This window comes from Phascolarctos cinereus, unplaced genomic scaffold (assembly GCF_003287225.1).
Source record: "Phascolarctos cinereus isolate Bilbo 61053 unplaced genomic scaffold, phaCin_HiC Scaffold_2;HRSCAF=192, whole genome shotgun sequence".
NCBI classification, from domain to species: domain Eukaryota; kingdom Metazoa; phylum Chordata; class Mammalia; order Diprotodontia; family Phascolarctidae; genus Phascolarctos; species Phascolarctos cinereus.
Genome location: NW_027555625.1, coordinates 120,915,581 through 120,929,987, shown reverse-complemented (window position 1 = coordinate 120,929,987; position 14,407 = coordinate 120,915,581). Strand labels below are relative to the sequence as shown.

At 40.8% G+C, this 14,407-nt stretch overlaps 1 protein-coding gene across 1 annotated transcript; it reads right to left on the bottom strand.

Moving 5' to 3' along the window:
• Nucleotides 1-86: 86 nt before the first annotated feature.
• GKN2 (gastrokine 2) lies at nt 87-12,861 on the bottom strand. The gene is made up of 6 exons (XM_020985213.2): nt 12,850-12,861; nt 9,613-9,666; nt 6,985-7,122; nt 6,487-6,597; nt 3,896-4,052; nt 87-249 (listed from the first exon to the last, which is right to left on the bottom strand). Exons 1-6 carry the CDS (start codon nt 12,859-12,861, stop codon nt 173-175), a joined length of 549 nt encoding a protein of 182 aa, XP_020840872.1. The 3' UTR covers nt 87-172.
• Nucleotides 12,862-14,407: the final 1,546 nt, after the last annotated feature.

The window sequence follows — 14,407 nt, the reverse complement described above, 5'->3', positions numbered from 1 at the left end:
GCCTCAAACATTTGTAAATAAAGCATATATTTTATTCCTGAAGAACACACTACTCTATTCCAGTCACGATCAGAGGGTAAGTGGGAGCATTGTGATGTCACTATTGGGCTGCAGAGTGGATCATGCAATTCAAGTGAATCTCCTCTGAATGACAGCTCTGATAGGATGATGTCTAAAGAGAAAGGTCTGCGCAGATACCAATATGAAGGATGCCCAGGAGCCCAACTTTGGCACAGCCCTTAGCACCAGCTAAGAGAAGGAAGAGAAAGAAGAAAATAATTACTACCATTTAATCCCCAAAACAAGAGACTTTAGTCATCACTCACATTTTTAGAACCTTTTCACAGTTTACAAAGTCCATTTCCTCAAGACATTTACCCATTTAATAGATGGGAATAATGAGGGTAGAGAAGTTAAGCGACTTACCCACAGACACACTAATAAGCAGCAGAATCTAAGCATCATGACTCTTAATCTACTACCAATCCCGCTGCTCTACTGCCACTTCAGTGTTTTGGCTAAGAACTGAATGTTTCCCCCCAAATGAATAATTAACAATTTCACCAGTCAAGATTCTGTTGTGATAATCATTTGTTGGTTTAAGTAAGATAAGATGGGCTGACTGTGGCAATCCTGGAAAAAGTTGACTGCTCCTTTCCACTTCCCCCATTCTCAAACCAAACTGGATTATGCATTGTTTTCCCTACAACTATCATATTTTCACAACTTGTACCTCCTCTTAGACTGATCTCTGTATCTGAAACATACCACCTTCCCTCTGCCTGTTCCACTCTTCATGAAGGAGGTATGTTTTGAATTCCTTTGAAGCACAACTCAAAACACACCTCCTTCATGAAGGCTTCCCTGATGCCCATAGTTGGTAATGACCTCAGATCTTATATAGCACTTAGTTTGTATCTCTCTAATGTATTTATCATGTGTTCGTTTATTTAATAGTTATTTAGGTATGTGTCATATCTTCCTCCTAAACTATAAGCTCCCTAAAGGCAGAGGCTATGTCTTATCTAAACTTGTTTTATCCCCCATTACCCATCCACTATGACTCAAGGCTGAGTGAGATTCCTTGTGTTCCATCCCCATTCCTCCATTCTTCTTTCTCTTTCCTAGCTCTCCTCTCGTTCAAGTCTTTGAGAAGGCTATAGATTACTTCCTTTTTTATCTCTACCAAGAAGAGCCAATCTGGCTGCCCTGGTGGCTAAAGGGGAATTAGGGAGCTGAGACTGAGGCTATGGATGGATGACTCAGCTTTATTTCAGAGACTCTATCCAGAGGCCAATTCACAGAGTAGGGGAAGGATAGAAAAGACACAAAGAGTGTAAACTCAGAAATTCTAGGTTTCTGGGGAAAATATTGAGATCCAGGAGTTCTTGGAATTTTCCCTTAGCAGCCCTAGCTTTGTAATATCTTCACACTGAAGTATAAAATGACTGAGCCCAGATCCATCTTCAGTCTAGAGGTGGGAGGAGAGGAACCTGAGGTAGGTAACAATTTGAGTGGGCAGTCATCAATAAATATTTATTAAGCACCAACTATGTGCCAGGCGGTATGCCAAATGCTGGGGTAGAATCTCGCTAATGCTCCTCTTTTCTTTTTCCTCATGTCGTATTTCCTAGTCCCTGCTACCCTAAGTGAGGTTATACAGCTTAGGAAGGAGCAGATGGACTAGGGTAGGAAGAATTTTCTCTAGGTTTCCAGAAGTCCTAGGGGTCATGGTCAATTATGTTGCCTTCTCTGGATTCAGGGTGCAAAAGGAGGAATATATGTTTTGAATGCAGGATTTTCTTTTGCTCAAGAGAAACAAATGAGGGGTTTTGTTTTGGCTGAATATACATATTTGTTACAAGAAATTTGTTTTTATTTTCTTCTTCCAAGTTTGTGAGTGGTAGGAGGGAGGATAAATGGGTTTCAGTTAGTTAGGAAATAAAATTTAATTTAAAAAACAGTAAGTTCTAAAATTTTATGAAAAACTTTCATTGGTCTGTAGGGTGTGTCTCCATTCTTTTCCCTTTTTGAAAAATTGGGGCATTTTTCTTTCTCTATACCTGAAGCACCTCTACTGTCTCCTATGTTCTTTCAAAGATCATTAGCAGATACTCAACAATTGCATTCACAGATTCTTCGAGTATTTGGGATATGGTTCATCTGGGCTTGGTGAGATGAATTCATCAAGAACAGTCACATATTCTCTGGGCATTTCATCTCTGTGACCTTTGTATACCTCTCAGGCTGACTTTTATAGAATTTTAGATCAGGGACTATCATATGAAATCTGTTCTCTCAAAATGTAGGGTACCTATTAGGCTATGCCCTACTGTCCTTTATGGGCAGCTAGGTGGTACAGCGGATGGAGTGTAGGGCCTGGAGTCAGGAAGACCTGAGTTCAATTCAGCCTCAGACACTAGTTATGTGACCCTGGGCAAGGGGCAAGTCACTTAACCCTGTTTGCCTCAGTTTCCTCACTTGTAAAATGACCTAGAGAAGGAAATGGCAAACCACTCCAGCATCTTTGCCAAGAAAACTCCAAAAAGGGGTCAACATACAACAACAAAAACAATAAATTTCCTCTGTTTGAATCATAAATTCAAAGACGAAGTGTTCACTTTTCTCAAATATTTCCATCATGTCTACTTCAGGTCTGAATTGGGTTCAGAATGATAGCTCCTCTTGTTTCTTCCTTCACTTTTTAAAGGATGGATTTTTTATTAAAGAAAGTTAAGACATTATTAATTGTTCTGCTTTGGGCAGAATGAGAGCTGCAGGCAATAGCTGGGTAATTGAAGTCTCAATCACTACTATATCATAAGCATCCATATGGGGCTTATAACTTGTTTCCTAAACTTCTCATCTATTTCCTCCTTCTGTCCAGGTTGTCTGTAGCATACTCTTATAATAATATTCTGTTTCTGAGTCCATTCTTAAATACCCTCCATAATGGTTCCCCATTCTTGTTCCTGGATTTCCTGATGTGAGTAAATCCTAATATACAATACTACCCTTTATTTCCCTACTCTTGCCCTGACCTCTCTACTTACCCTTTTCCTTTATTAAATTTTTTTTTTTTTTTAGGCAATTGGGGTTAAATGACTTGCCCAAGGTCACACAGCTAGTAAGTGTCAAGTGTTTGGTCTGAGGCCAGATTTGAACTCAGGTCCTCCTGACTTCAGGGCTGGTACTCTATCCACTGTGCCACCTAGCTGCCCCCTATCCTTTTCCTTTTGAATAAAGCATTCTCTTCATGAATCATGCTCCAATCACGGGCCCTATCCCACTAAGTCTTAGTGATATCTATGTATTTTTACATACCATGGTACAATGAACAGAGCCTTGAATTTGGAGTCAAAGGATGTGGGTTATAATCCTGTATCTGCTGCCTACTCCCTGTGGGATTTTGGGCAAGTTACTTTGGTCAAGACTTTGGATTTGGAGAGGACTTCATAATTCTTTCTGAGAGGTGGACTTTCCCCTTTCTCTTGACTAGTTCTTTATTAATCTTTCTTTCTTCTCTCTCTGTCTTCCTCCCTCTACAGGAGGAAAATTTTTTGATGTATTTACCAATTTATTGCCTTTGCTTTCTTACTATTATCATCCTTCCAATTGTGCTTTGTCATTTTTAACAAAAATACCCACAAGTGCTACAGTGACTTGTTATATATACGCATATGGAACAAGCACTTTACTTGTAGAAAAACAACCCTCAAAGTCTTTCTACAAACCTTTAGACCACTGTTCTGTTTTCCCCCAGGCAATACTTGGTCCTATCCTTTGAAGAAATGTTTGCTCTTTCTTCCCATTCCCATCTAAGCCAAAATGCTCATATGAGGAAGAAAATAGGAGATTCCAAGAACACTCCAAAGATTTCCCATAATATACTCACTTTTGGTTTTAGCCACTTCGGCCTTGTACAGGGACACATGTTTGCAAAGATTCTCTATGGGTGAACCAAACAGCAACCAATCAATATTGGTGAGCAGGGACCGTATGGGGTTGTACTTCACCCAAGTATATTTGGGAGAAAACATATTTTGCATCTCCTAGATAAAAATTGAAGAAGACAAAAATGAAATAAGTTGATACTTTTTGTGTACCTATATTCATAACAGAAATTCTATAATAATAATTATTGTTATAAATAACTAATCATCTATGTCACTAATATATAAAAATGTTATTATAACTCCAAATCCTATAATGTTTTTTGGTTAAGAAAATACTTTTCACACTAAACCTGTGAGGTAGGATGGGCAGGGATTTTCATCCCAATTTTATAGTTGAGGAAATAGAGAATCACAAAAGTTATAACCGCTCAGCATTTATCATAGTTCCTGGCACGCAGTAGGAACTTAGTTGACTGACTATGGTCAGATACTTAAAGCTCAGAGTTTGTTCCATTTCATTGCTCTGTTTCTTAAACGATTTTCTATTTGCATAAGGGACCTCAAGACATCAAATGGTCCAGTCTTAAGACAAGTAAAGCCTTATTATTTTCATTTTATAGAAGAGATCCCAGGTAAGCGGTGAGAGTTGGGGAAGGAGACTCTGATTCCCACCTCCCACCAAGTTGCTTTTCCCACTACACCATGTTCTTTTTAATAAAAATTGTTTCCACTATGCTATGGTTAGTTATTCAGGCTAGAGCTGAAGAGAAAGCCATTAAGAGAGAGGGCTTCACCATCATTCTAGGACATCTTTAGTCCCCAGCTGGATTAAAGACAGGGGAGTGAGTTGCCCAGCATTCAAAGCTTCACTCTAAGTTTTGCTCCTAACTAACTAAGAGAAGTCAATTGATATCAATCTAGTGTAGAAGAATTTTAGTGATTAAGCCATAGGGAGGTAACCTGTTTCACTGGAAAACAAACCATCCTGGAATTGATGAATCAATCCGCCAGTATTTGTTTAGCACCTCCAATGAGCCAGGTGAGGTGCTGGACATCTGGAGGCCTGGGTTCAAGTCTCGGAAGCTATGCCGCTAACTAGCTGTGTGAACTTGTTGAGTCCCTGCTCCTCTCTGGGTCTCAATTTGCTAATCTCTAAAATGACAATGCTGGACTAGGTTATTTCTAGTTTAAAGTCCCTTCTTGCACTAACAACCCTTGAACCTTATGCAGGGAGAGAGGACTTTGAAGGAAGAGAAAGTATGGCTAAGTGCTACAGTAGATAGAGTGGTGGGCCAGGAGTCACAGAGCCCTGAGGTCAAATATGATAATATTTGTATGCACATACATGGGGCGGCTAAGCAGTGCAGTGGATAGAGTGCTAGGCCTGGAGTCAGGAAGACTCATCTCTCTTAGTTCAAATCCAGTCTCAGACATTTACTAGCTGTGTGGCCCCAGAATTTGTGATTCTGGGCAAGTCACTGAAACCTCTTTTTGCCTCAGTTTCCTCAAATGTAAAATGAGGATAATACCTGCCTCCCAGCGTTGTTGTGAGGATCAATTGAGATAATAGCTGTAAAGCACTTAGCACAGATGCTGGCACATTGTAAGTACTATATAAATGTTGTTTTCTGCTCAGTTGTATCCGACTCTTTGTGACCATGGCGTTTTCTTGGCAAAGATACTGGAGTGGTTTGCCATTTCCTTCTCTAGTTTGTCCTCATTTTACAAATGAAGGACCGAGGCAAATAGGGGTTAGGTGACTTGCCCAGGGTCACATAGTTAGTAAGTGTCTGAGGCCAGATTTGAACTCAGATCTTCCTGATTTCAGGCCTGGTGCTCTATCTACTGCGCCATCTAGCTATTATTAAATATGGGATATATCAGGATGGGAATTTGTATAGTTCCAGTGAAACAGAACAGAATGAATGCAAGGATTGCACTTGCTATGCTCCACTTTTTACAATATTGTATAAAAATAATGAGTCTTCTCCCTTTTGATTCCAAAGGACATTTAAAAAATCTCTTTAATACATTAATCATGTAATATTGTGCATTATATTTATTATATTTACTACATTTGTGTCTTATCCTCACTGATCTATAAGCTACATAAAGGAAAATACCAAGTTTTAGCTAAATTCTCCCTCTTTCCCAGAACAATGCTCCAAACACAGGAGGTATTAATGTCTGTTTTTATTGCTGTTTCTTCTAGCTATAAATTCTTTATAATTACTATGAACATTTTTATGCAGAAATTATCCCTGCTGTTCCCTTTTACTGGGTGCTGACTATAGAACTGGTGATATGCAAGACTCCCACAGGCAGCATGGCACCGCAAAAAGAACATTGGACCTGGCATGAGGAGATACATGAGTTCTAATCCTGCCTCCCACACTTGCTAGCTATGCGTCTATGGACATATGACTAAAGGTTTCTCTGAGCCTCTGAGCCATTTGTGAGGTGGGAATAACACTTGTAGTACCTATTTCGTGGGATTGTTGTCAGGATCGAGGGAGGTCATTTACACAAAAGGCTTCAAGCGCTACATAGATGACAGCTTTTATAACTCAATGAAAAGAATAACAATTACCTGTCTCTCATAAATATATCGTTTAAGTTCATCCAGAGCAGGGATATCTACATGGTCCATCTTCATGATATAGCAGGCTCTTCGAGAGAGTAGTCTGGAAGCAATATAACCCTAGGGGTAGATAAGAGCTGAATTATTGCCTGTTACTAGTGTTCTTTGAGACTCAGAGAAAGCTGACTTGTGAACACAAATGTAACTAGGATGGGGAGAACGAGGCCTTGCCCCTAGATTCCAAAATTTAAAGAGCACTGCCTACATTTGCTGTCCTTCAGCCATGGACAAATGTCTGAGTTTAGCACCTGGTTAGCAAGAATAGCTCATTAAAAAAGGAAATTGCCATGGTCTGCCTCCTTTCACGGTGGCTTTCCCAACAGCCACCTTGTGGATGTCTCAGGGTTGCCTGATATTACCGCTGTCCCCCCCAACTAGATTGAGGCTGTGTTTTGCGTTTCTTGCCCAAGTTCATTCGAAGCCACTTGTTCTGGGTGCATGACTTACATGTTTGTAGTCAAATATGGTGGTGGAAGAGCATTTTCCCTCGTGGATGTTGATGATGGCAACATTTTTCTCATTTTCAATTTGCACCGTTTCCTGGGCCAAGCTACCATTACTGGTAGAACTTATGTAGTTAACAACCTGGATTTCAAATACAAAAAAATTATACATACTGTCTTTGTATTATAAATTTTTGAAGGGAGTAGGGGAGGGAATGTAAAACAGGAACAATAAACTAAAACATCAATCTGCAATGAGCATGGAATAAACCCCTGAGGACTATTTCATAGTCAGACCAGGCCAATTTACAAGTAGGAAGAGAAGAAAGCATAGCAATTGCAACCACTTCCTGGTCATTTTCTAATTTGTATGTGCATATACATGGGGCAGCTAGGTGGTACAGTGGATAGAGTGCTGGGCCTAGAGTCAGGAAGATTTCCTTAGTTCAAATCTAGCCGCAGACATTTACTAGCTGTAAGACCCTGGACAAGTCACTTAACCCTGTTTGCCTCGGTTTCCTCATCTGTAAAATGAGTTGGAGAAGGAAATGGGAAACCACTCTAGTACCTTTGCAAAGAAAACCCCAAAGGGGTCATGAAGAGGTGGTCGTGACTGAAAGACAACGAAAAGACTGCATGACCTTGAAGGGCCCTTCAAGTTTTAAATAGGATCAAAGGGGTCATTGATTTAGATCAGAGTTGCTCTAGGTCATACAAGCCCTTCATTTTACAGATGAGGGATCTGAGGCCCAGGGAAGTTACACAGGTCCCATAGGTATTAAGTATAAGAGGTGGAGTGAGACCAGGTTCTCTGAATCCAAAGCTGGTGTACATTTCATTATTCCAAATAGACGATACTTATAGCTCTAATTTTTAGTGGGCCAATAAGTGGGGCCATTCCGACACCTCGTTCTGGTTTGTCAATATGCCAGTACTCCAAGGATCCAGATTCATGTCCTAGTTTGGAACTTGCCTCTACCATAGACTCTTCCTCCATCAATGCTGAGGGTGATGGTGCTGTGACTTCATGGATAAATCCCAGAGAGTCGCCTCAGGCACACTGAAATTAGGTGAATTGCTCATATTCACGTGGTCACTAAGCATTCCAGGCAGCGTTAAAGCCAGATCTTGCCCCCAGAAATCCAGTACTACATCTACTCACTACCACCTGCTGCCAAGGGCTCTGTTATGTTTCACCCTTGTATCTAGCCAGTGCCAAGCACAGTATCTTATGCCTACTTAGTACCTGATAAAGAGCCAAAATGAGTATGGCATTGTTTCAGAAAGGACGAAGCTCTGCTCAGAAAGGCACTGAAGCCTAATCCGACCTGGATTTCTCTTTCTTATGAGTTTAGTGGGTCTCACTTTTTAGGGGAAAGTAAAACATTTACTATTAATTGGCTACTAAATTTTGAAATGAGAGTTTTCCATCAGCTAATGACCTGGGATCATGATAAAATTTAAATACTTATCTCTAGCAAAGGCTAGGACTAGAGAAGTTTGGTAATACTTCTTTCAATGGTAGAAGAGGTTTGGAGTAGAAGTAGAGGAATACTAGTAGAAATAACTCCCGTTTATAGGCTGTTTTCCTCCATGAAGTCCTTCTCTGATTCTCACTGTGGAGCTGACCATCAGAGTACATCCCATCAGAGCATGGGACAGGTCCAACTCCAAGCTGGAAAGCCTTCAGGTGTCAGCTTGGTGATGAAGAGTACATCTGCATTAGGAGACACGAAAACTCCTTCCTGGCTTACCTTAAGACACAATAAAATTCAAATCTCACCTGTGGTCAGAGGTTTTTCCTGGTCTCCCTTTCCCTCCATGCCTTCCATCTGAGATTGTTGTTGTTGTTAAGTTGTTTCAGTTGTGTCCAACTCTTCATGACCCTATTTGGGGTTTTCTTGGCAAAATTACTGGAGTGGTTTGCCATTACCTTCTCCAGCTCATTTTACAGATGAGCAAATTGAGGCAAACAGGGCTAAGTGACTTGCCCAGGGTAACACAACTAGTAAGCATCTGAGGCCACATTTGAACTTGGGAAGATGAATCTTCCTGATTCCAAGCCCAGCACTCTATCCACTGTACCACCTAGCTGCTCTTCTGCCCAAGATTACCTTCCATCTACTCTGTATTTGTCTTGTATGTGCATAGTTACTTACACATTGTTTCCCCCATTAGACTGTAAGCCTCTTGCGGGCAGGGACCACATTTTTGCTTTTTGTTATATCCCTAGTGCTTAGCACAGTGCCTGACACGCAGTAAGTACTTAATAAATGCTTATTGACAGACTAGTGCAGCTAAATTTGAAGAGGTTAATATCTAGGTTGGCTTCTCCATATCCATCCATTGGAATCCCTATCACCTTTTGGTGTCACCAGAAGACCACCTCCTATGAGAAGTGTTTCCTAATTCCCTACTTGTTAGTCCCACTCTCCTAATGAATTTCTATTTATTTTGTGTCTACTCATATATGTACGTGTTTCTCCACAGCAGAATAGAACCTCTTTGCATGCAAGGACTGTTTAATTTTTGTCTTTGTGTCTTCAGCACCTGGTCCATAATTAGCTATAAAACATGCTTTTTGACTGAATTGAAGTGGTGTATTAGCATTAAAAATGGCCAGTTTACCCACCTCATATCCGAGTGTTTGAGTGTAGAAGATTGCTAGCAGAGCTAGAAGGGATACCTGAGAACAAATGAGTCACATTTATTCTTGGCAGAAGTCACAGGAGCTTTCACAAAATCCATCAGTTCCATTCCAGGGTGGAGTTCTCAGACACTAAGGCCCTAGAAATAGCATTGTGCTCACACAGATGTTCCAGGGACCTCTCCTCCTTTTTCTGAGGGAGATACAGGAGGCATTATGTGCTAGGTGAGTCAAACCACGACTGATTTGACCTCCACGTCCCCTCAGACTTAAATGGAGACAGCCTGGGACTTGGAACCCAAGAGCCTTTGGAATAGCAATGCTTCCACCCCAATGTCTTTGGCCATCATCCTGGAGAGCCACCCCTGTGAGGATAGAGTCTGGCCCCTGCTCCTGCAGGTGTTACAGCCACAATACTGAAAGTCCTTGTCAAGCAAAGTCTTTGGCACTGTCAAATGGTTTTGGTCTTATCAGTGGAAACGCTACTAAAGAAGGAACATTGAGATTTGCTTTGATCCTGTTCCTTAAGGATCATGGAACCTTGCAAAGAAACCTTCCAGGTATGTTATCTTCCCCCATTAGAATGTGAGCACCTTAAGAAAGGGCCAGTCTTACATTTGTACTCCCAGCATTTGGCACAGTGTTTTATACACAGCAAATGCTTAATAAACCATTCATTCATTCATTCATTCATTCATTCATTCATTTTCAGCCTTGCTAGAGAGGGCTGCATTTTCTCTTGGACACATTTCCCATTTGAGCTTTGTACTTTGACTTTATCAAAGGGTAAGTAAGTGGGAGGAAGAGAGAACTTACCTACATGCTATAGAATAACTCTGTTGTGTCAGCATCTTACTTGTAATAACCAGAATGTAAGAATAAGCACAGGGTCAGACCTATGGTCCATCTAGTCCATGAGTCTGTCTTTGACAGATCCATCGCAGATAGATTCCTCTTCTGGATGTCCATTTCAAAGGTTATGGGATGTTCTGCAAGTGCTTCAGTTTTTCCACTTTTACTTCGTTATCTGAATTCACTTAAATCTTTTTTTTTTCAAATTCATTTATCTTTAGTTTTTCCCTGGCAAGAGGTAATATGATGTAGTGGCTGGCCCCAGAGTTAAAAAGACCTGGGTTCAAGGCCTCACTCTGACATATAACTTTTCAGTGGCCTCAGACAATTCTCTTAAGACTAACAGGCAGAAGAATAATTCTCGACTTGCATGGAGGTTGGGGAGTGGAGAGTTTCATATCAGGAAGACCCCCCAGCAGGGTGCAATGGAAAGAACTATGGCTTTGGAGTCGGAGGAGCTGGGTTCAAATCCTAGCTCTGCTGTGTGACTTTGGAGAAGTAATTTCACCTCTCTGAACCTCAATTTTCTTACCTGTAAAATGAAGGGATCTGAAGAATAATAATAGCTAGAATTTATGTTGCAATTAAGATTCACAAAACACTGTACACATTATCTCATTCAATCCTTAAAATAACCCTGTGAGGTAGGTTTTATTATTATTCCCATTTTATAGTTGGGTAGCTGAGGCTGGAAGGGGGTTAAATGACTTGTCTGGAGCTACGTGACTAGTAAGTGTCTGAGGCAGCATTTGAGCTTGGGTCTTCTGGGCCCTGAGTCCAGGATTCTGTGCATTATATCACCTTGCTAAGTGAACTCTGAGTTCTTTTCCAGTTCTAAATCTACAATCCTGTAAGACATCTGCATTCACAGGTTAAGACTGAACCCTGATGCCCACTACTACCAACGAAAAAAAGGATTGATATTTCAGAGGACATGGTTTGACCTATGAAGTATACAAATACATGTAATAAGAAGCTGTGTTATGACATCATTTTACTCTAATAAAATCTGTCCTAATTTGCTAATGGCCCACCCAGTACTTATCCCTTACCATGTAAGTGATCCCCACCTCCCCTCCATATACCAAATCTCCAAGTTGATAGGGGAAAAGTCCCTGTTATTTTCCAGAAACCAAGACTGAATTTACAATGGCAGACAGACTAATGTGGCGGGGAGAGAGCGGTGGTGGTGCTAGTGGGAATCTTGATTTCTCGGATGGATCTTTGATCTCATTAATTTGGAGGTTTCCTTCAATTTTGGAGATTTCAGGTCACCCATGCCTGCCCATCTAGTATAATTCTTTTCCATGACTTCCACAGGAAGATCATATAAAGTTCTGGAGGCCCTTCTCACTTTCTCCTGATATTTTGAGGGTACCAGTAAGGCCTATTGGTTGCCTACCTGTCATTTCTTGCTGTTGCTATGTGACTAGCCCCCCTTTTAATAAATACTGGTGCTGTCCAAAGGAGAAACACAGAGGAAAAGAGAAATACCTCTGTGTGTGTATGTTTGTAGTGTTCAAGAGGAGGAAAAGGCAGGACTGGGCTATCAGAGGATATTAAAAAAAAACCAAACTTTTCCTGCTTTACAAATTTCCAGCTGTGTTATACCATCTGAGACTTTCCTTTGTGTGTTTCTTTCAGATATCTGTTTCACTGAAATTTCTAAACCCTCCCTTCCCACCAAAAAAATCACAAAGAAGAAATTGTGGTGTATAAGAAAATAATTTTTTTCAAAAATCATCTCAAATGTTTTCCCAAATATCCCTTTCTATTTGGTCTTTTTGGGTAAGATTTCCAAATATAATGAAATACTAATAAAAGGTCACAGATAGACTTTGAAAGCTGTAAGAGACCTCAGTAACCATTTAGTCCAACCCATACATGAAAGGAATCCCCACCAGGCAAATGGTCGGCCAGACCCTGCTTGAAGATCTCAAAGATTGGGAACTCATTGCTCCAACAGGAACCCCTTTCCTCCACCCCACCCCTACCACTTTTAGATGGCTTAATTGTTAAGAAGGTGGTTTTTTTTTATAATATAGATCCTAAATTTTCCTCTTTGCTCTTGGTTCTGACTTCCAGAGCCAAAGAGAACCAATCTAATACCTCTTCTATATGTATATTCATCTTTCAAATACTTGAAAACAGCTGTCATGTTCCCCTACTTCAGCTGAACATCTCAATCCACTGTGATGCTCAAATTCAAAATACTTCTCTTGGAGTCATCCAAGTGTTTAACCTAAAATCTACCATTGTGCTACCCAACAGTTTGGGTGAGGGTTAGACGAGATCACCTCTGAGTTCCCTTTCAACCCTTCGAGGTTTCCGACCATTTTTAGAAGAGTTCAAAGCAGTGTTAATACTCACATGAGTCTTCATCTTGGCTGCAGGGAACTTGTGTGACTGGCGGAAGCTCAACTGTCCTGGCTTCTGCCTGTTTTATTGGCTTGGAGGTGTAGGGAGTTCCTAACAGAGATATCTCTTTGACAGCAAACGTCTTTATCTCGGGACCAGGACCCAGAACATGCCATGATATGGCAGAAAGGAATTAGTCATCCTCCCTTCACCACTCTGTAAATATTACAGGCTTATCAGTGCTCCATTTTCTAAGAGAAATCAGGGTACACCCTTGGTTTCTTCTAATCTTTTCATTTTCTTTTGTTCATTGTGTAGGGCAATTATATAAAGGCCTAAGAGTTTCCTTCTGCAGCTGTAGAATGCAAGCCCCAAGGGATTGTAGAGACCACCTAATCCAATGTCCCCATTTCATAGGTTAGGAAATAGAGGCTTTCCCTACCCCTTTTGGGGAAGTGACTTGCCCAAGGTGACATTCAGCTCATTACTCTGTGATCTTGGGCAAATTATCTCACCTCTGAGGTGATCTCTACATATCCTTTTAGATTATGATCCAAGTATTTCCAAGTTAGGACTTGAGCCCAGGTCTTTCATGCCCACTTTAGGGCTCTATCCAATGTACCACATTGTCTTGAATTATGCTAGAACCACAGAATTTGGAACCAGAAGGAACCTTAAATGTCATCTAATCTTGCTTTCTCAATGTATGGATGAAGAAAATAAGGAACAGAAGGAGGTAACTTATCCTAGGTTGCATAAATTGGAATAAGCAGAGATGGGATTTGGACCCAGGACGTTTATCTTCAAATACAGCGCTCTTTCCACTGAACTGAGCTGCCCCACTTGTAGTCAAAATTGTCCCTTGGTATATCACAGCTGTAGGGCAGCTAGGTAGCAGAATGGATAGAACGCCAGGCCTGGAATCAGGAAGACACATCTTTCTGAGTTCAAATCTGGCCTCAGAGTGACCCTAGGCGAGTCACCTAACCCTGTTTGCCTCAGTTTCCTCATCTATAAAATGAGCTAAAGAAGGAAATGGCAAACCATTCTAGTATCTTTACTAAGAAAACCCCAAATGGGGTCATGAAGAGTTGGACACAACTGAAATGACTGAACCATTACAATTGGCACAGAATAAGTGCTTAATCAATGTTTTTTTCATTCATGCATTCATTTACCACAACCCATTCATACCTGCCATATGGAGCACTTAGAGCTTGGTCAGACATTGAAGACGCCAAGGTCACCCACTGCCTCCCTGGGCATCGCCAGTCATCATGACTTTTGTCTTGCCACTGGACTTCAGTGACTCTGGAAGAGAGAGTGGGGCTGATGACTTTGTACAATTCTGCCTCACTTAAATACAATTCGTGCATGAGTCAAGACATCATCCCATGACATCACTGATCCTCCTCGAAAACGAAGGACAAATAACAATAACAGCTATTCTCTATTTAGCTCTGAGTGATACTCAATTTTATTTCTTCAGAGACTATAGTGTTCCATGATTTACAGCCATATAACACCAATAGAATATTTGGTGATAAAAATGATGGATCTCCACCAAAAA